This window comes from Scyliorhinus canicula, chromosome 5 (assembly GCF_902713615.1).
Source record: "Scyliorhinus canicula chromosome 5, sScyCan1.1, whole genome shotgun sequence".
NCBI lineage: Eukaryota > Metazoa > Chordata > Chondrichthyes > Carcharhiniformes > Scyliorhinidae > Scyliorhinus > Scyliorhinus canicula.
The window spans coordinates 85,886,475-85,908,381 of NC_052150.1; the positions used below are offsets into that span (position 1 = coordinate 85,886,475).

General features: G+C 50.7%; 1 protein-coding gene across 2 annotated transcripts in view; it reads left to right on the forward strand.

Annotated features, from left to right (window-relative positions):
• Window positions 1-21,907, forward strand: part of nek10 (NIMA-related kinase 10) — a 377,347-nt gene that overhangs the window by 227,949 nt on the left and 127,491 nt on the right. For both annotated transcript variants that reach the window (XM_038797318.1, XM_038797319.1), the window contains exon 22: window positions 7,812-7,914. In XM_038797318.1, the coding sequence (XP_038653246.1) occupies window positions 7,812-7,914 (103 nt within the window). The remainder of the gene's footprint in view (window positions 1-7,811; window positions 7,915-21,907) is intronic.

A 21,907-nucleotide genomic window follows, 5' to 3' on the forward strand; every position in this document is an offset into this window, starting at 1 on the left:
CAGACCTGAATCTATTCTCATCATCTTGGCTGTTTTCCCATTCCCGTTTATACCAAAGAACAGAGCTATGCCGTTTATATGCCACTAACCTTCCATTGATGGATGCATAGGTCATCAGCCTCTTTAATGGGTTGTTGGCTGGTCAAAGAAGGGTGACAATAGATCTTGAGTGAATCATCCTGTGTAGTCCCACTAAACAGGTTAAGTCTGAATGGGACAAAGTAACTCAGGCTGTGAGTGCTCTGAGTCTGCTGCTAACAACCTTATTAACCCCTAAATTTCTGCTACATCTTGGATCGCATTTCTGGACCCAAGTTCCTCATATCTTTCTATCATGACACTGAAGCCTCTTTGCATCTTCCTGTACCACATTCTTTCCCACCTGCCTTAGTATCATCAGCAATCTGGATACTTTACCCTCAATCTACACATCTAAGTCACAAATATAGATTTTAATAGCTCAAGTCCAAGTACTAATCCTTGCAACATCCCGCTAATTACAACCAGCTAGATGAACATGTTTAATTTATTCCTACTCTGCTTTCTATCAACTAACCAACACTAAAACCATGCTTATATATTATTCCCAATCTCATAATTTAGCGTAATAATCTCTTGTATAGTACCTTAACGAAAGCTTTTTGAAAATCCAAATGCATGTCATCCACTAGCTCCCTTTAACCACTTATTAGCTACATCCTCAAAAAACCTTTGTTGATCTCTTCCTGTTTTCATATCTATAGAAATATATACAGTCCACTCCCATATTTTATTTTCTTATCAATTTCTTTGTCCTTAATTGCTAAATTCTAAAATCCTCGCAATCTTCACTCTCATTACTGCCGACGACAAAGAATCTTCCTTTGAACTATTATCTTTTTCAAATTTTTTTTATTGTATAAATTTAGACTACCCAATTCTCTTTTTACCAATTAAGGGCAAAGTTAGCATGGCCAATCCACCTACCCTATACATCTTTTTGGATTGTGGGGTGAGACCCACACACACGGGGAGAATGCGCAAATTCCACATGGACAGTGACCCGGGGCCGGGATTGAACCCGGGTCCTTGGCGCCATGAGGCGAGCTAATATTATCTTTAACTCTTCTCATTAGCTAACGTTGGGCCACTGTTTCTGTGGGTTATTAATGCCTTACAGGAATGTATATTTGTTGTCTCTAAGACACTTCTCATGGCCTAGCTGCATTTCACTGCTACCATCTGCTGGAGAACACTTTGGTGCGCATCAGTGGGGTGATGTAAGGTTTAGGCTAAAGCATCGGTCATTCTATATAAGACACCAGACATGTTGGCATCCAGAGTCTATATGACCATGCTTCAGGTCTGCATTATAGACAAAGGATTCAAGTGTTATGTCCAATTCATATAACAAGCATATCTTTCGGAAATTGTGGGAGGAAACCGGAGCAACTGGAGGAAACCAACACAGACACGGTGAGAACCTGCAGACTCGACACAAACAGTGATCCAAGATGGGAATCGACTCCAAGTCCCTGGTGCTGTGAAGCAATGGTGCTAACCACTGTGTTACCTTCTGCCCTATGATTACCACATTTGATATTCGACAGAGTTGGCCAATTTATCCATATAGGACAGTACCACCTCAATTCAGAATCCAGACACTAATCTTGAGATGGGACTTCTCCATTCTTGTTGCAATCATGGTCAGTGAGCTTGGAATGCCCTTCGGTACGTAGATACATAGAAGATAGGAGCAGGAGGAGGCCTTTTGGCCCTTCGAGCCTGCTCCACCATTTATCACGATCATGCCTGATCATCCAACTCAATAGCCTAATCCTGCTTTCTCCCCATAGCCTTTTATCCCATTCTCCCCAAGTGCTATATCTAGCCACCTCTTGAATATATTCAATGTTTTAGCATCAACTATTTCCTGTGGTTATGAATTTCACAGGCTCACCACTCTTTGGGTGAAGAAATGTCTCCTCATCTCTGTATACAGCATCATCTCTGCTGCTAGTCAACAATTATCCTTTTTGCTTATGACTTCTGGAGTACAGCATCTGTGTCCAGTTGAGCAGAGCTTATAGAGGACTGTGCAGTCTGATATGAATTCTGTATTCCTGTTCCTGTCACCACCATCTGCTCTTGCTCACTTGTGAAATATGGATCATTATGTGAAAACCCGATTGTCCACCTTAGGGATTCCACATAAGCACGAGCCCCGTGATGGTGCACAATCGATTTGTTGTTGCATATTAGATGCATGTTCATGGAGCAGAAGCGTTGAGATTCACAGATTCTCCTGCTTGATCTGTATGTCCCCAGCAAAACCCTGGAAGGATACGGAGGCAAAAAAACTGAGGAAGTTGGTGACTTTGCAGCCAATGGTAATATATGGCTACCGGATGCAGCAGGCAGCAGATATGCTTCCAGGAGGCTGCAGGTGACAGCCACCATCTAACACAACTACATGAACTCCTGAAGCACTGCTTTCCAACATGCCAAGGAAACCCTGCTCTGTGTTATGCCTCCTGCAAGCTGCATTTCCCTGCTGCAAGCTGTATTTCCCTGCTGCTCCTCTCTCAGCTGTTCCTCTCTCTGTTATACAGCTCCTGGTTTCTGAACAGTAGGCTGGTGATGATAATGGTGCTGGTGCAGGTGGTGGGGTTGGTGCCAGCCACCATGCTCCTTGTTTGAGAACCAATCTAAGGCCAAAGCATCTTGATGTAATTGAAAAAAAATTAAAGTGGATAAAGTAAACAAACTCAAAAAAAGTACTGTTAAAAGCCCATTAGTACTAGTGGATAAGAAAGCAGCTTTGAATATTGAATATTTATTACAGCATTTCGATGAGTTTTATAAACCCAATCTATTGCCAATGTGTTATTGTCTTGTATTCACTGGCTTCTTAAACCATGGAAACTCATGAATGTGCGACTAAATTTGAAACTCAGTTAAAATGTGGCTGTAGCCTCACGGCGCCAAGGTCCCAGGTTCGATCCCGGCCCTGAGTCACTGTCCTTGTGGAGTTTGCACATTCTCCACGTGTTTTCATGGGTTTCACCCCCATAATCCAAAAAGATGTGCGGGATTGGTGGATTAGCCAGGTTAAATTGCCCTTAATTGGAAAAAATTAATTAGGTACTCTAAGTTTTTTTTAAAAATATGGCTGTAATTGAGTGTTTAGTACATGTTAATAACAAATATCCATTACAAATCCACTGACTCCCACAGTTACCTCAAGTAAGGCTCTTCACACCACACATCTTGTAAGGACTGCATCCAATTTTCCCAGTTCCTTTGCCTCCATCGCATCTGTTCCGATGATGCCGCTTTCCAAACTGGTGCTGCTGATATGTCTTCATTCTTCCTTAATTGTGGTTTCCCACCCACAGTGGTCGACAGGGCTCTCCACTGTGTCTGACCCATCTCCCGCACCTCTACTCTCACCCCTTCCCCTCTCTCCCAGAACTAGGATAGGGTCCCCCTTGTCTTCACTTTTCACCCCACCAGCCTCTGCATTCACAGAATCATCCTCTGACAGTTCTGCCAACTCCAGCATGATGTCACCACCAAACAGGTCTTCCACTCATTCCTCCTGTTAGAATTTCATAGGGACCATTCCATCCAGGGCACCCTGGTCCTCCGCTCCATTGCCCCAACACCTCACTTCTTCCTCCTGCACCTTCCTATGCAATTACAAAAGGTGTAACCTTTATCTCCGCCCTGCTCACCATCCCAGGGTCTAAACACTCTTTTCAAGTGAGGTAGCACTTCACGCGCATCTCCTTCAATCTGGTCTATTGCATTCACTCCTCCCGATTTGGTCTACTCTACTTTGGAGAGAATAAACGCAGGCTGGGTGACTTTTTTGCAGAACACCTTTGGTCCGTCCCCAAGCAGGACCCAGGCCTTCCTGTTGCTTCCATTTCAACTCGTTGTCCTGCTCTTATGTGGACATGTCTGTCCTTGGCCTGCTACAGTGTTCCAATGAAGTCCAGTGCAAACTGGAGGAACAGCACCTCATCTTCCAACAAGGCACGTTACAGCCTTCTGGACGTTACATTGAATTCAACAACTTGAGACTGTGAACTCTCTCTTCCACCTTCACACCATTTTTATTTCTATCATTTCATCTTCAAGTGAGGTAGCTCACCCATACTCCCGCAGCTCCAAGTCCTGCCACCCAAGCAAAATCTTCGGGCTGTCAGGGAGGCAAAGGCCAAAACATTGGGCTCTCTCATTCCCTGGACTCCTGGGTCTTCAGCACCCGAATATCGCCACCTCTGGACCCGGGACCACCCAGCATCTCGGACATCACATCCCACACACCGCACAAACTAGCCTCTACCCCCTCTCTACTCATCCTTGCTACCAGCATATGCTCCTTATCCCTACGCGATGCTGCCTCCATCCGAACCCTCCTCCACAACCCATTTCCTAACGATTGCAATCGTTTTCAATAATTCATCATGTTCAGCAGTGCCAGCTGCACCCCCCACTCCTTCGCCCCGCTCCAGGATAGCTGTTCTAACTCACGGGGCCTTCCCCACCCACACAAATCCGGAGATCAGTGCATTGGCCTTCTAAAAAAACGTCTTCGGGACGAAGATTTGGAGGTTCTGGAACACAAACAAAAACCTCGGCAGCACCGTCATTTTCACTCTCTGCACCCACCCCGTCAGCGACAGCGGCAATACATCCCACCTCTTAAAATCCACTTTTATCTGCTCCACCAACCGAGCCAGGTTCAACTTGTGCAGCTGTGCCCAGCCCCGCATCACCTGGATACCCAAGTATCTAAAACTCGCCCCCACCCCCCTGAACGGCAACTCCCCTAACCTCCTTTCCTGACCTCTCAACTCAATCGAGAACACGTCGCTCTTCCCCATATTCAACTTGTATCCCGAAAAATGGCCAAATTCCTCTAAAATCCCCATGATGCCTTTGATATTGTTCAATGGGCCTGAAATATAGAGCTGTAGGATGTCTGCATACAATGAGACCCTGTGCACAGTGCCTGAAGGACCATTGCCAGCTCAGACCCATAGAGCCTCCTTTAAAATACCTCAAGCACGCCACTCATCCCCTCCAGGTCCATCACCACCTTACCCTTATCATCCCTCACTCTGCCAATCTCCCTCACTGCCTCTTGCTTCCTCAACTGATGGTCGAACATCCTGCTCGCCTTCTCCATGTTCTCATATACTGGCCCTCTGGCCCTCCGTAACTGCTCCAACGCCTTCCCCGTAGACACTAGCCCAAACACCATCTGGAGCCTCTGCCTCTCGCCCAACAGCCCTGGCGTTGGCACCTCTGAATATCTCATGTCCACCCTCAAAATCTCGTCTACCAATCTTGCCAATTCCGCCCATTCTACTTTCTCCATGTGCGCCCAAATTGACATTAACTCCCCCCCCCCCCCCCCCCCCCCCCCCCAGACTACTGCCTTGTGCACCTCCTACAGCGTGCCCCCATAATCAACTGCTGCAAGTCCAAGTCAGAATCTTCCCTAACACCCGTCTCATAAAATCAACATCATCCCAATCGGGGCATACATGTTCATTAGATCCACCGGTATCCCATCCAGCTTCCACCCCCCACCCCCTGGATCAGCCACAATACTCCCCTCCTCAAACACTACCCACTTATTAATGAACACGGCCACGCCCCTCGTCTTCATATCCAGCCCCGAATGAAACACCTGCCCCAACCATTCCTTTCTCAGCCTCGTCTTGTCTATCTTCAGGTGCGTCTCCTGCAAAATGGCCACATCCACCTGCAGACTCTTCAGGTGTGCGAACACACTCGTCCATTTGACTGGCCCATTCAACCCTCTCCAGTTCTACATGACCAGCCTGGCGGGGGGGCCCCCTGCCTCCTTCCCCTGCTGATCTGCCATACTCCTTTTTGAGCCAGCCCCCGGCCCATGCCACGCGAACTTCCAGGCCGTCCTCGAATGGCCACCGTCATCGATCTCTTTCCAACTGCGTCACCCCAACCACACCTTTGTCGGCAACTCCCCCCCCGCCAAAAAACAAAGAACCAGCCCCATTCCTCCCCCCCGTGCCTGCATCCTCCACTTTGCCCCCATTAACTAGTCTGCTATGGTGGCCACGCCCAGGGCCTCCAGCTTCCCGACCTCCCTCAGTTCCCCTCCCACCCCCCCAGCCATACATCCCTAGAGTAACAAAAGGTGCACTCACCATCATTGTTCCCCCATGAAAAACCAACTCTCCAGAAAACACACCATCCAAAACTTTAAGGAACATACAAACTCACAAGTCCTCACACTCCTACCATCCATTGTCCCTCACAAACTACATTGCCTCCTCTGGCATGCCGAAGTAGTTCTCTCGCTTCCGGAAAGTCACCCACAGGCGGGCCGGGTATAATACTCCAAACTTCACCCCCTTTTTAGAGTGAGCAGCCTTAATCCAGTTAAACCCAGCAGTCCTCTTCGCTAATTCTGCTCCCAAGTCCTGATACACCTACAGCTCCTGCTCTTCCCAGGTACATTTCCTGGTCTGCCTCTCCCATTGAAGGATCTTCTCTGTGTTCAGAAAGCAGTGCAACCATAGCACCATCGCCCTCGGCGATCACCCACCTGCAGCCTCATCAGCTCCCTGTGCTTTCGGTCGACTTCCAGGGGCCAGTCAAAGCACAGAACGGTGACTACGTGGTTAGCACAATTGCTTCCTAGCTCCAGGGTCCCAGGTTCGATTCCCGGCTGGATTACTGTCTGTGCGGAGTCTGCATGTTCTCCCCATGTCTGCGTGGGTTTCCACCAGGTGCTCCGGTTTCCTCCCGCAGTCCAAAGATGTGCGGTTTAGGTGGATTGGCCATGCTAAATTGCCCTTAGTATCCAAAAAGGTTAAGTGGGGGTTGCTGGGTTACGGAGGTAGGTAGATTCGTAGGGTGCTCTTTGTAAGGGCCGGTGCAGACTCAATGGGCTGAATGGCCTTCTTCTGTACTGTAAATTCTATGACCCCCCCTCCCCCATCAATTTCTCCAGCATCTTAGCCACACACAGACCGGCTTCTGCACTCTCCAATCTTCAGGCATCCCAACAATCCTGAGATTTTGCCTTCTGAAGCGATTCTCCAGGTCCTCCACCTTCTTCGTCAGCCTCTTCTGGGTCTCCCACATCACCTCCACCTGAGCCAACAACGAGGCCAACTGCTCCTTGTGCTCCCCCACTGCCTCCTCCATTTTCTGGATCGCCAGGCGCTGAGCCCTCCAGCCCCTGCTCCACTCCTCAATCCCCGATTTATGCAGTTCCACCACCTTGGTTAGGTTTTCCAAGGCCTCTTTCCTCTGCTGCCGAAACCTCTCATTGAGGAACTTTACCAACTGCTCCATCAACCACTGGCTTGGCAGAACAGCCCCCCCCGCCATCTTTACCTGTGGCACACCATGAAGACTCTCCTGTTCCAGCAGCTCTTCCTTTCTTGCACCACTCGTAGTCCGTGAATCCATCCACCAGCCACACCAGAGGAGTAAAACCTTCCCCAGGCACTCCTGCACCTTTTGCTCTCAAATACTTTGCCCTTCGTGCAGGAAAAAGACCAAAAAAGTTCATCTTGAGCAGGAGCCATCAGATCTGTGACCACTTACTCCATGGTCACCTCCGGAAGTCCAAGTAGCGGGGAATTACTGACTCCAGCTTTTGGATTTCTACTTTTTACTGTGCATGTGTGAACACAAGAAGGTACTGTCAGTTTCACAGTTGTAATGATGTTAAATTAATTTTACTACCACAGAATCTGGGCCATTTTTAAGTGTATTTTCTGATAGATAATTCTGTTCAATTACTTTCTTCTTTTTAGATATGCCTTGCACTGCGTTATTTGCACAAAGAAAAAAGAATTGTCCACAGGGATCTTACACCCAACAATATCATGCTGGGTGAGCAAGACAAGGTAACAATAAGTAAGTATGTAACTGAAGAGTAGTTGTGCAAGTCAGCCTTTCAAAGGTTATCATTAGTACAGTCTGAAATTATTTTAATATTTCACTGTAACATAGCTTGGGAAAACCTCAGCCTTGACTCTCTTACACCTCTGCCTAAGGTTTTTGAAGTTGTGTGAATGGGATGTGCCATACGGAGAGAAAGCATTTTGCTCCCTTTAAACAAACAGAAACACTATGGGCGGGATTCTCCGACCCCTCCCGCTGGGTCGGAGAATCACCGGGGGACAGCGTGAATCCTGCCCCCGCTGGCCGCCGAATTCTCCGGCACCGGAGATTCGGCTGGGGCGGGAATCGCTCCGTGCCGGTCGGCGGCCGCTCGCAGTGGCCCCCTCCGGCGATTCTCCGGCCCACGATGGGCCGAAGTCCCGCTGGTTCTTTGCCAGTCCTGCCGGCGTAGATTAGACTAGGTCCCTTACGGGCAGGACCTGACGGCGCGGGCGGGCTCCGGGGTCCTTGGGGGGGGCGCGGGGTGATCTGGCCCTGGAGGGGTACCCACACGGGTGGGCGGGCCTGTGCCGTGGGGGCACTCTTTTCCTATGAGTCGGCCGTGTCAGCCTCCACGATGGCCAATACGTAGGTGAACCCCCCTACGCATGCGCGGGGATGATGTCAGCAGCCGCTGACACCCCCACACATGCGCGGTCCCGCGCCGGCCGGCGGAGTCCCTTCGGCCCCGGCTGGCATGGCGCCAAAGGCCTTCCACGCCGGCCGGCGGGGTGCAAACCACTCCGGCGCCAGCCTAGCCCCTGAAGGTGCGGAGGATTCCGTACCTTTGGGGCGGGCCGACGCCGGAGTGGTTCACGCCACTCTGTTCCGCCGGGGACCCCCCCCCCGGCCGGGTACGGGAGAATCCCGCCCTATGTATGGTAATTTGTGTCTTTGGGCGGGTTTGTGCATGCCAAACATCAGCTAACTTAAAACAAATGCACGTGTAATGGTTTTTTTAAACATCTAAACCTTGCGATGCTTAACCTCCCATGAAATATCCCTTGGAACATTATATCAGAGGTTTTCATAGTTTGTCTCTTTAGGTGTCACTGGGCTAATCAAAAATGCTATGGGTGGAATTTTACACTCTATGCACAGAGTGCTGGCTGGGGCGAGGAAACGGTGTATAATTCTTCATCTGCACAACTGGGTTTTCTCTCCAGATTCACTGGCATTCTGTGCACAGAGAATCTGGCTGCGTAGTTTCCATCGTCACACTGGTGGGGCAGAGCCTGATAGAGCTCGCAACATTGCCTCCAAAGGGATCGGAGCACCAGGGCGCACCAATCTGCGTTAAAAAGAAACTACCCCCCCCCCCCCCCCCACACACAAAAGCACGAGGGCAACCCCTCCTCTGGCTCCCCAGAGCACCCACATTTGACATAGGCCCTATGGCAGTGCCACGTTGGTGCAACCAGGCTGGAATTCTCAGGGTGCCAGGGGGAAATGCTAGAGCATTGCCTGGATATATCCCAGTCCCCCCCGGGAACTATACTTATCTTTGCACACCCCCGGCGGGTTCCCCGCGACAGCATCCAGTTTTTCAATAGCTGTTGACATCACATCAGTGAGGGGGTTACTTACCTTGGTGGGGGAACACATGGGAAGGATCCCTTCAAATACATTTATTTAAATGAGGTTCCCACCCTTACTGACGAGGGGTGGGGGAAATTGGAAAACGAGATCTCCCCAACGAAAACCTCATTTTCTGATTCTCACGAGACTTTGCGCCCACGTCACCAGTTGCACTGACGGCGAACATGGGTACAAAATCGCGCCCCTCATATCTTTCTTTGAAAAATTCATTGACCATTAAGAGCAGATTTTGTTTTTTAGAAACCCTGAAATTTTCAGTCAACTTTTTAAAAAAGAGGGAAGTTTTCATTTCAATTTTCATTTCATTTCATTTCAAGTTTTTTAAGAACCAGATGCTCCGGTTTCCTCTCGAAGTCCGAAGCTATGGGGTTATGCTGATAGGGCGAGGGAGTGGGCCTGGGTAGGATTCTCTTTCAGAGGGTTGGTGCAGACTCAATGGGCTGAATGACCTCCTTCTGTGCTGTAGCAATTCTATGGTTCTATAAAAGAGGACAAGCACAGAGAAGAGAAGATCTGGCAATTTCAGTTTATCTCCTGGTTTAACGGTGGGTATAATAACAAACTCTCCTAAAATTATCACAAATAGAAAGAAGAAAGCAACATTTCCTATAGTCTTATTTACTTTGCATTGTCATATTGTCTGTGGATCTTCCTTTGCGCACAAGAATGCATAAATAATAATTTAAACATTTTGAGCTATTTGGTAATTACCGTATATACTCGCGTAACATGCGACTTTTGAGCACCTAATTTGAAGCCTAAATTTCGGGGGTCGCATGATACGCGAGGTACAAAAATCGCGGGTGTGAAATGCTGGCCAAGATAAGTCACATAGCATCCAGCTGGCTTTACTAGCGTCGTTCAGCCACTTGCCGTTTCCATTCATAAAAACATGAATGGAAACGTCAAGTGGCTGAACATCTTCCCATCAGAATACTACTCTTCAGATTTTGACCACAGCATTCTGATGGGAAGATGTTCAGCCACTTGACGTTTCCATTCATGTTTTTATGAATGGAAACGGCAAGTGGCTGAACGACGCTAGTAAAGCCAGCTGGAAAGCTGTTCGAATCGCGAACAGCTTTCACAGCAGAATCCACTCTGCAGAAACCACACACAATTATACCATTTGGAAGTTTTAGTTTCCAAAATTAATTTCCAAAAAAGTGACTTGCATGATACATGAGGTATACCATAAAATCATGTTTTTGGGACGAAAATTTAGGGGTCGCATGATACGCGAGATCGAAGGATACGCGAGTATATACGGTAATAATAATGTACAATTTGTTCTTGTAAACTTCTATTGCAAATAACATAAATATTACACATGGCATTTGCTTTTAATTTCTGCTAGCATCTGGAGCATTCATTATGGAAGTCAAAAATCAGGGCAGCACGGTAGCACAGCGGTTAGCACTGCTGCCTCACGGCACCAAGGTCCCAGGTTTAATCCCGGCTCTGGGTCCCTGTCCGTGTGGAGTTTGCACATTCTCCCCGTGCTTGCGTGTATTTCGCCCCCACGACCCAAAGATGTGCAGGGTAGGTGGATTAGCTACGCTAAATTGTCCCTTAATTGGAAAATATGAATTGGGTGCTCTAAATTTATTTAAAAAAAATGGAAGTCAGAAATCACTCTAAAGAAGTTCTAATTAAAAAAGAACAAATATAAATGATGCCGTGCGTCTTTGTCTTGACGGTGCAGGTTAGGTGGGGTTATAGAGTTACAGCGGGAAAGTGGGCCTGGGTAGGATGCTCTCTCAGATGGTCGGTGCAGACTCGATGGGCCAAATGGCCTCCTTCTACACTGTAGGAATTCTGTGATTCAAAGTAATTTCAAACTTGATACATTTTCTTGTATATGATAATCCAGAAGAGAGTCATTTCTGATTGCCGGTTGCTTTAATGGTCTATCTTAGTCAATTCTTCAACATTATTATGTTTTGGATAATAAAATTCTGGATGACATCCTTTTGTTTGTATTCCTCACTTCCTAATTTTGAATTTATGCCTTATGGAGTTTGAACTCTCCACCTTAACGAACAGGTATGCCTGGATTAATTTTGTTAATTCCATTCAGAATCTCAAAAACTTTAATTGCATCCTTTTCCAAGATCCAACATACTCAATGGACGCGATTCTCTGGAAAAAGTTCCAAGTGCAGTAGCGAGCAGGAATTGCCACGAGCTTCCAGGCGCTCGGCCCAGCGAGGCCGGCAATGCGGTTCAACGTTAATTGGTCCACTTAACAAGGCCTTACAGATCCTTACAGTGCAATATGAATGACCACCACCTACAATAGAACCCATCGATCAACCCCATCACCGTGGATTTGACCTTCTCAAGGTACAAGGGCTCCATCAAATCATCCAGCCATGCTGCAGTGCCAGGTGATGTCGCCTGCCTCCAACTCAGCAAAATCCATCACCGGGCCAGCAATGAGGCGAATGCCAGATCATCCACTCCATCCTTAGCTCCAGCTAAATACAGCTACTAATGGGCATGGCGCTAGATCCACATTGAAGATAGTCGATATGGTGCTTAAAAAAAAGACCCCCGGGCTTCCGGTGGTTGTGATGTGTTGAGCGAACACACATCAAGTGGCTCTCCTCCCAACTGGAACCAAAAGAGTGAATGTTTGGAGATTTCTGGCTCAAAAAGCCACCCAAAACATTCCCAACTTAGATGGGACAAAGACCAGCAGTGAGGAAGAGGATGCCGGCAAACGGTAGCTCGAACAGCTGACGAGAAGGCAGGAAGGACAAGAGCAATGGGCGGATGGACCGACAGACCCACGAGGTGAGGTGGAGACCCCGACTAACCTAGCGCAGGGAAGATCCGTGGAACCAACGCGGGTGTCGGCCTCTCCCTCCCCACTAGAGGACGGATGGAAAAGCTTATTAGAACAGGCCATCATGAGGGAGGCGATTAAAAACGGAATTCCAGGTGGTGGTGAAGGAGGTGGTGACGGATTGCAATTCAAAATCTAGATGGGAACTACTGCCAAATGAGAGGAGAAATTTCAGATTTTGGAAGAGAAGTGGTGGGTGAAAAATTCCTTTTGAGGCTGAGACCCCAGAGTCAGTTATTAATTTACAGCTGATGCCAATGAAAAGACTAAGCTGCTGTACCTGACCTGTGACAGCCAAAGGTCCACGAGGCTGTCAGCATTCTGGAGTAGAATCTCCCAGGAGTACTGAGTAAAACCAGCATTTTGTTGCTATTGCTCTTCATGATGACCTACATGTGTGATATTGGATTTTCTGTTCTCACGAAGGTGAAGACAGCACAAAGGAACTTGCTGAACACTGCACCTTGTGCATTACCCTCTCCTCCTATGAACCTTATTGGAGTGAGATCGTGAGGACCTTATGCATTAAAGATAGGCAAACTTGGCGTGGATCGCAAAGGTCAGCCGGCATGGACTGCGAAGGTCAGCTGCCGTGGGTCACGAAGGTCGGCCAGTGTTGGTCGTGAAGGTAGGCCAGTGTGGGTCCCGAAGGTTAGCTGGTGGGTCCCGTGGAAAAAAGTTTGAAAAACGCTGCTCTGTAGTATTTTGGTTTTTGATTTTTATACTCCCTAACACTAGGTGGTGCTACAGCTCCATACAAACTATGTCAACTGCCTTTTTTTAACCCTTTCTGTTTACTATAACAAAACTTTATAAAAGAGAGCCAAACATTACCAAATAGCAGATAATTATCAAAGCAGGCTTTTAAAGTGGCCAGCTGCTACATTATGCTGATTTTATATTTTAGATACAACTTGTTGAAAATTGCAATTCAATATCTAAGAACTGGTCACCGGTATGTTTTGAACTTTATTCAAATCTCTAGGTTCCACTTATTTTGTCGGAGGTTCCAAACTAGGGTTGTGAAAAGGCAAGATTCTAACTTGAGGATCAGCTAACAGTAAAGACACTGCAATCTGGACCTTTGTAACTGCCTGCAATTGTTTACATTAGAATGTCCTCAATGCATTTTATAACTTTAAGTGCTGGATGACAGATATTCACCCCTTCCATTTCAAAGTTGCTCAGCTTTTGAACTACTTTCAGGCACTCCAGAATGTGAGCTTCAGTCCAGTTGTATAATGCCATAGGTCAGGGTTACCCAAACCCCAAGCCACCGAACCCTTCTGGCCTCCCATGAGTACTGATGGAACCCCAAAGAAACATTCATAATGCGATAAATAGTTCAACTAAGAAAATATATTGTTTTCACACAATAGATACAAACATACAAAAGCCTAACTTATGGAAGGCTTTCAATTTCTTATGTATACTTTATTATAATTAAAATGTTATATTATTAAAAGAAGTACTTAAGTCTTACTCTAACCCAATCTCAAGCCGGCTCCAACTCGCCCCGAGGCCAGCTCCAACCTCGCTCCAAGCTTGGCTCCAACCTCGCTCCTGCTCCGGGTCCGGCTCCAACCTCGCTCCTGCTCCGGGTCCGGCTCCAACCTCGCTCCTGCTCCGAGGCCGGCTCCAACCTCTGTCCTGCTCCAAGCTCGGCTCCAACCTCGCTCCTGCTCCAAGCTTGGCTCCAACCTCGCTCCTGCTCCGGGTCCGGCTCCAACCTCGCTCCTGCTCCGGGTCCGGCTCCAACCTCGCTCCTGCTCCGAGGCCGGCTCCAACCTCGCTTCTGGTCCGAGGCCGGCTCCAACCTCGCTCCTGCTCCGAGGCCGGCTGCAACCTCGCTCCTGCTCCAAGCTTGGCTCCAACCTCGCTCCTGCTCCAAGGCCGGCTGCAACCTCGCTTCTGGTCCGAGCCCGGCTCCAACCTCGCTCCTGCTCCGAGCCCGGCTCCAACCTCGCTCCTGCTCCGAGCCCGGCTCCAACATCACTCCTGCTCCGAGGCCGGCTCCAACATCACTCCTGCTCCGAGGCCGGCTCCAACATCACTCCTGCTCCAAGCTCGGCTCCAACATCACTCCTGCTCCGAGGCCGGCTCCAACCTCGCTCCTGCTCCAAGCACGGCTCCAACCTCGCTCCTGCTCCAAGCTCGGCTCCAACCTCGCTCCTGCTCCGGGTCCGGCTCCAACCTCGCTCCTGCTCCGAGGCCGGCTGCAACCTCGCTCCTGCTCCAAGCTTGGCTCCAACCTCGCTCCTGCTCCGGGTCCGGCTCCAACCTCGCTCCTGCTCCAAGGCCGGCTGCAACCTCGCTTCTGGTCCGAGCCCGGCTCCAACCTCGCTCCTGCTCCGAGGCCGGCTCCAACATCACTCCTGCTCCGAGGCCGGCTCCAACATCACTCCTGCTCCGAGGCCGGCTCCAACATCACTCCTGCTCCGAGGCCGGCTCCAACATCACTCCTGCTCCAAGCTCGGCTCCAACCTCGCTCCTGCTCCAAGCTCGGCTCAAACCTCGCTCCTGCTCCGAGTCCGGCTCCAACCTCGCTCCTGCTCCAAGCTCAGCTCCAACCTCGCTCCTGCTCCAAGCTCAGCTCCAACCTCGCTCCTGCTCCGAGTCCGGCTCCAACCTCCCTCCTGCTCCGAGGCCGGCTCCAACCTCTGTCCTGCTCCAACCTCGCTCCTGCTCCAAGTCCGGCTCCAACCTCGCTCCTGCTCCAAGCACGGCTCCAACCTCGCTCCTGCTCCAAGTCCGGCTCCAACCTCGCTCCTGCTCCGGGTCCGGCTCCAACTTCACTCCTGCTCCGAGTCCGCCTCCAACCTCGCTCCTGCTCCAAGCTCAGCTCCAACCTCGCTCCTGCTCCGAGTCCGGCTCCAACCTCGCTCCTGCTCCGAGGCCGGCTGCAACCTCGCTCCGAGGCCGGCTGCAACGTCGCTCCTGCTCCGAGTCCTGCTCCAACATCGCTCCTGCTCCGAGTCCGGCTCCAACGTCGCTCCTGCTCCAAGGTCGGCTCCGACCTCACTCCTGCTCCGAGGCCGGCTCCTACCTCGCTCCAAGCTCGGCTCCAACCTCGCCCCTGCTCCGAGGCCGGCTCCAACCTCACTCCTGCTCCAAGCTTGGCTCCAACCTCGCTCCTTCTCCAAGCTTGGCTCCACCCACACTCCTGCTCCAAGTCAGCTCCAACCACACTCCTGCTCCAAGTCAGCTCCAACCTCGCTCCTGCTCCGAGTCCGGCTCCAACCTCGCTCCTGCTCCGAGGCCGGCTCCAACCTCGCTCCTGCTCCAAGCTCAGCTCCAACCTCGCTCCTGCTCCAAGTCCGGCTCCAACCTCGCTCCTGCTCCAAGTCCGGCTCCAACCTCGCTCCTGCTCCAAGTCCGGCTCCAACCTCGCTCCTGCTCCAAGCTCAGCTCCAACCTCGCTCCTGCTCCGAGTCCGGCTCCAACCTCGCTCCTGCTCCAAGCTCAGCTCCAACCTCGCTCCTGCTCCAAGTCCGGCTCCAACCTCGCTCCTGCTACGGGTTCGGCTCCAACCTCGCTCCTGCTCCGAGGCCAGCTCCAACCTCGCTCCTGCTCCGGGTCCGGCTCCAACCTCGCTCCTGCTCCAAGCTCGGCTCCAACCTCGCTCCTGCTCCGAGGCCGACTCCAACCTCGCTCCTCCTCCGAGGCCGGCTTCAACCTCGATCCGAGTCCAGCTCGAACCTCGGTCCTGCTCCGGGTCCGGCTCCAACCTCGCTCCTGCTCCGAAGCCGGCTTCAACCTCGATCCGAGTCCGGCTCGAACCTCGGTCCTGCTTCGAGTCTGGCTCCAGTCTCACTCCTGCTCTGAGGCCGGCTGCAACCTCACTCCGAGGCCGACTCCAACGTCGCTCCTGCTCCGAATCCGGCTCCAACGTCGCTCCTGCTCCGAGTCCGGCTCCAACGTCGCTACTGCTCCGTGTCCGGCTCCAACCTCGCTCCTGCTCCGAGTCCGGCTCCAACCTCGCTCCTGCTCCGAGGCCTCCTCCAACCTCGCTCCTGCTCCAAGCTCTTCTCCAACCTCGCTCCTGCTCCGAGGCCAGCTCCAACCTCGCTCCTGTTCCGAGGCCGGCTCCAACCTCGCTCCTGGTCCGCGGCTGACTCCAACCTCGCTCCTGCTCCGGGGCCGGCTGCAACCTCGCTCCAAGCTCGGCTCCAACCTCGCTCCTGCTCCAAGTCCGGCTCCAACCTCGTTCCTGCTCCAAGCTCGGCTCCAACCTCGCTCCTGCTCCAAGTCCGGCTCCAACCTCGTTCCTGCTCCAAGCTCGGCTCCAACCTCGCTCCTGCTCCGAGGCTGCCTCCAGTCTCGCCTCGAGGCCGGCTCCAACCACGCTCCTGCTCCGAGGCCGGCTCCAACCTCGCTCCTGCTCCGAGGCCGGCTCCAACCTCGCTCCTGCTCCGAGGCCAGCTCCAACCTCGCTCCTGTTCCGAGTCCGGCTCCAACCTCGCTCCAAGCTCGGCTCCACCGTCGCTCCTGTTCCGAGGCTGACTCGAACCTCGCTCCTGCTCGGGGCCGGCTGCAACCTCGCTCCAAGCTCGGCTCCAACCTCGCTCCTGCTCCAAGTCCGGCTCCAACCTCGCTCCTGCTCCGAGCTCGGGTCCAACCTCGCTCCTGCTCCAAATCCGGCTCCAACCTCGCTCCTGCTCCAAGCTCGGCTCCAACCTCGTTCCTGCTCCGAGGCCAGCTCCAACCTCGCTCATGTTCCGAGGCCGGCTGCAACCTCGCTCCTGCTCCGAGTCCGGCTCCAACCTCGCTCCAAGCTTGGCTCCAACGTCGCTCCTGCTCCGAGGCCGACTCCAACCTCGCTCCTGTTCCGAGCTCGGGTCCAACCTCGCTCCTGCTCCAAGTCCGGCTCCAACCTCGCTCCTGCTCCAAGCTCGGCTCCAACCTCGCTCCTGCTCCGAGGCCAGCTCCAACCTCGCTCCTGTTCCGAGGCCGGCTCCAACCTCGCTCCTGCTCCAAGTCCGGCTCCAACCTCGCTCCTGCTCCAAGCTCGGCTCCAACCCCGCTCCTGCTCCGAAGCCGACTCCAAGCTCGCCTCCAACCTCGCTCCTGCTCCAAGTCCGGCTCCAACCTCGCTCATGCTCCGAGGCCAGCTCCAACCTCGCTCCTGTTCCGAGGCCGGCTCCAACCTCGCTCCTGCTCCAAGTCCGGCTCCAACCTCGCTTCAAGCTCGGCTCCAACGTCGCTCCTGCTCCGAGGCCGACTCCAACCTCGCTCCTGCTCCAGGGCCGGCTGCAACCTCGCTCCAAGCTCGGCTCCAACCTCGCTCCTGCTCCAAGTCTGGCTCCAATCTCGCTCCTGCTCCGAGCTCGGGTCCAACCTCGCTCCTGCTCCAAGTCCGGCTCCAACCTCGCTCCTGCTCCAAGCTCGGCTCCAACCTCGCTCCTGCTCCGAGCTCGGGTCCAACCTCGTTCCTGTTCCGAAGCCGGCTGCAACCTCGCTCCAAGCTCGGCTCCAACGTCGCTCCTGCTCCGAGGCCGACTCCAATCTCGCTCCTGCTCCGAGGCCAGCTCCAACCTCGCTCCTGTTCCGAGGCCGGCTGCAACCTCGCTCCAAGCTCGGCTGCAACGTCGCTCCTGCTCCGAGGCCAGCTCCAACCTCGCTCCTGCTCCGAGGCCGACTCCAACCTCGCTCCTGCTCCGGGGCTGGCTCCAACCTCGCTCCGAGGTCAACTCTCCCCATTAATGCGCTGTCAGGGCTTGCCCTGATATCAGAAGCCAGCCTCTGATTGGACAAATGGCTCTTCAGCATTTAAAAATGTTACATATGAACCTGGTCTGCCATGGAACCCCTGAGATAACCTAGTTTGGGGAACCCTGCCATAGGCAATATCTGCAAATGGGTAAGAATTCAATGAGGTTATAACAGCTGTTTAGCAATATATAGAGAATCAGGTACTCTGTGGGCCTTGTGAAAACTAATGTAACATCTTCCTCAGCTGATATATACTGAGTTTTTTATTATAGAAAGTGTATCTGAACTTAGCTGTGCGTTAGTCATTGCTTGTTACCTGATCATTGCTTGTTACCTGGTCAGGATACCACAGTCAGTCTGTACCTAGCACAGTGGGCTGAACAGCTGGCTTGTAATGCAGAACAAGGCGAGCAGCGCGGGTTCAATTCCCGTACCAGCCTACCAGAACAGACGCCGGAATGTGCTGACTAGGAGCTTTTCACAGTAACTTCATTTGAAGCCTACTTGTGACAATAAGCGATTATTATTATTATTACCTCAGATTATTGACCGATACCATAAATTCTGACCTTGTGTTCAGTCTGTCATAAATATAGAGGACAGGAATCTTCTCCACCACACCATGAATTAAGAAAAATAGGCTGGGTAGTCTACTACTTAATTCTCATACTTCGTTCTGCTATGTTGGATATCTCTCTCCCCCCCTTACAGCTGACGTCGGGGTGCAGATGGATAGAACCTGGAAGATCTGCATCATAGGGAGGGATTAAAAGAGGATCAGTCATGAAAAATGTGCTGCTAGAGTGAGATTATTCTATAATGTAGAAAGTAAATTTTTTACTGCAACAAACTCAGGAGCCACAATCAAAAGCAAAGAATCAACAATAGTCACCCTCTCTAAATGCTACTTGTTGCTTCTTGAGTTTCTATTTATAATAGAAGTGAGGGTATATGTCCAGGAACTGATCCCCTCTCTGCATGGTCCAATTAAGAATATGAACCTGTAAAAGGTAACTAACAACATTTCTTAGCTCTTTCCACATAACAAATCCTAAGTACAATAATAGTTCTCGGTTGGATCATGTCGCAGCAAGATGAGGAAACCAATCAATTGATGTTAAGAAACATCCTGATTGAATGAATATGCTTGCCATAATTCCCTCATGTCAACAAACCTTGAAAGGAGTTTTGTGTAGAAACTGATGGCAAAAAGCCAAAACTTGATACTAGAATATCACAGAAATTCAAAACTGAAAGTTATCTCTCAAGTGTACAAAATCCTTTATGTCTCCCAGCACTAAACCAAAATTTGTTATGATATTCATTCACAGGATGTGGGTATGGTTGATGTTAAAATGTATTGCCTTTCCCTGCTTGCTCTTGAGAAGATGGTGGTGAGCCATCTTCTTGAATACAACTAAATGACTTGCTTAAGGCATTTCAGAAGGTAGTTAACAGTCACATGTGAGTCTAGAATCACAAACTGGCCAAGGATGGCTGACTAAATTCCTTAAAGGACACTCATAAACCAGGGCCGGGATTCTCCCCTACCCGGCGGGGCGGAGGGTCCCGGCCTAGCGGAGTGGCGCCAACCACGCCGGCGTCGGGCCTCCCCAAAGGTGCGGAATTCTGGCTAGCCCCGCGCCAGAGTGGTTTCCGCTCTGCCGATGGCGCCAAAACCGGAGCCAACGGCCTTTGGCGCAATGCCGCCCGGCGTCGGGGCTGGCCGAAAGGCCTTCGCCGGTCCGCGCATGCGCCGGTGCGTCAGCGGCCGCTGACGTCACCACCAGCGCTTGCGCGGTAGGGGGGGTCTCTTCCGCCTCCGCCATGATGGAGGCGGTGGCGGAAGAAAAAGAGTGCCCCCACGGCACTGGCCCACCCGCCGATTGGTGGGCCCCCATCACGGGCCAGGTCACCGTGGGGGCACCCCCCCGGGGTCCGATCACCCCGCGCCCCCCCAGGACTACGGGGGCCCGCTCGCGCTGCCAATCGTCAGCGGGATTGGCCTGTCAGCGGCGGGACTTTGACCCATCGCGGGCCGGAGAATCGCCGCGGGGGGCACGCCGATCAGCGAGACATGATTCCCGCTCCCGCCAATTCCCGGATGGCTGAGAATTCTGGCCACGGTGGGGGCGGGATTTACGCCGGCCCCAGGCGATTCCCCAACCCTGCGGAGGGTCGGAGAATTCCGCCCCAGATGTCTTTGTATGACAACCCAGTAGTTCTTTGGTGACTATTATTGATGCTAGTTTTTAATTTCAGATTTTATTTGTTATTAAATTAGTGTTCCCCAGCTGCCATTTGAACTCAATGTCTCAGATCATTAGTCCAAGCCTCTGAATTAGTTGTCCAGTAACATGAACATATGCCACCATAACCCTCATTATAACCACATGGGTTTGATCTGCTCTTGGTCACATATTACCTTCTGAATCAGAGCTGTACACATTCTTTCCCCAGCCATACACTGTGCTTGTTTACCACTCAATTTGAACCTCCTTAATTAAGTGAATGAGCAGCAGGCATTTCAATTTCAGGATCTCACTGGTTGTCTTAGCTGGAAGGCCAATTAACAGAGTTTGTAGAGTGTCATTTCTCAGCTTCTTCAGAAAGTTTCTATTAATTTAAATTAGTTTCTTTCTTGTTCAACTGTCTAAATGTACTCCATTTTTCCTACCTTATTCTCCAGCTAAATTACCTTTTAAACAGGCCCAGAATCTTTCTTTGGTGAGTGATTAAGAGTTGTAAAAATTGATTAACATTTTCATGGTGTTATGTAGTTGACTATTCGCTTTCTCTAGGGAGGAGTAAATAATGTCAAATTTGATCATTGATTTCTCTCTGCCTTATTAGCCATCTAAATTTAAGTGAATGTACATTCAACTCCAGAAGTTACAATCAATTGAACATATAGATCAAGTACAGCAAGCATGATAAAAAGTCACTTTTATTGTTAGCCATTTGTTGTTGCTGAATTATTGCTGAACGGTTTTTTTTGATTCATAAGAACACAGGATCAGGAGTAGGCCATTTAGCCTCTTCAGCCATTAAATGGGATCATGGATGATCTGCAACCAAATTTGCACCTTTATACACACCTTTGCCCCATATCCCTCAATACTTTTGACTACCAACTATCTGTCAATCTCAGTTTTAAAATTAACCATTGAACTAGCATCAGTTGCCATTTCAAGTAGAGAATTGCAAATTTTACCATCCTTGTTCTGTAGAAGTGATTTATAATTTTACTTCTGAAAGATCTGGTATTAATTCTTAGGCTATGCCCCAGTCCTAAACCTTCTACTTAACTTGCTTACCTACTTTACTTTTAGTTTACTGAACTTTCTAACCAGGGAAAATAATTTCTATCCATACTTTCTATATGTCCCCTTAATATTTTGAAATTTTCCATCAACCATCTAAAGTCTAAGGGCTGAATTTTCTCAGAATTCAGCAAAGGCCAATAGGCGGGAAAAGCGATGTTGAAGCGATAGCAATGGTGGCTTCTCCATCATATAGTGCAGGACTTACAGTAAAATATTTAAACGGGCAGGTCCCACAACATAATACTGGTGGGCAGACTCTGATTTGTCCACCCCACCAGCATCTTAGCCCCTCAAGGGTGCCATTTTTAAAGGCCACTCCAGCACTGAGTTCACTGGGAACCCTTCTGGCACTGCCCATGGCACTTCCCCTAACACTGCCCCCTTGTATTGTCCAGGCAGTAACCAGGCATTGCCCCACATCTCTTTCCCCCCGGGTGATGTACTCACCTGAGCTTCCCTGGGAGGTCTGCTAGCTAGGT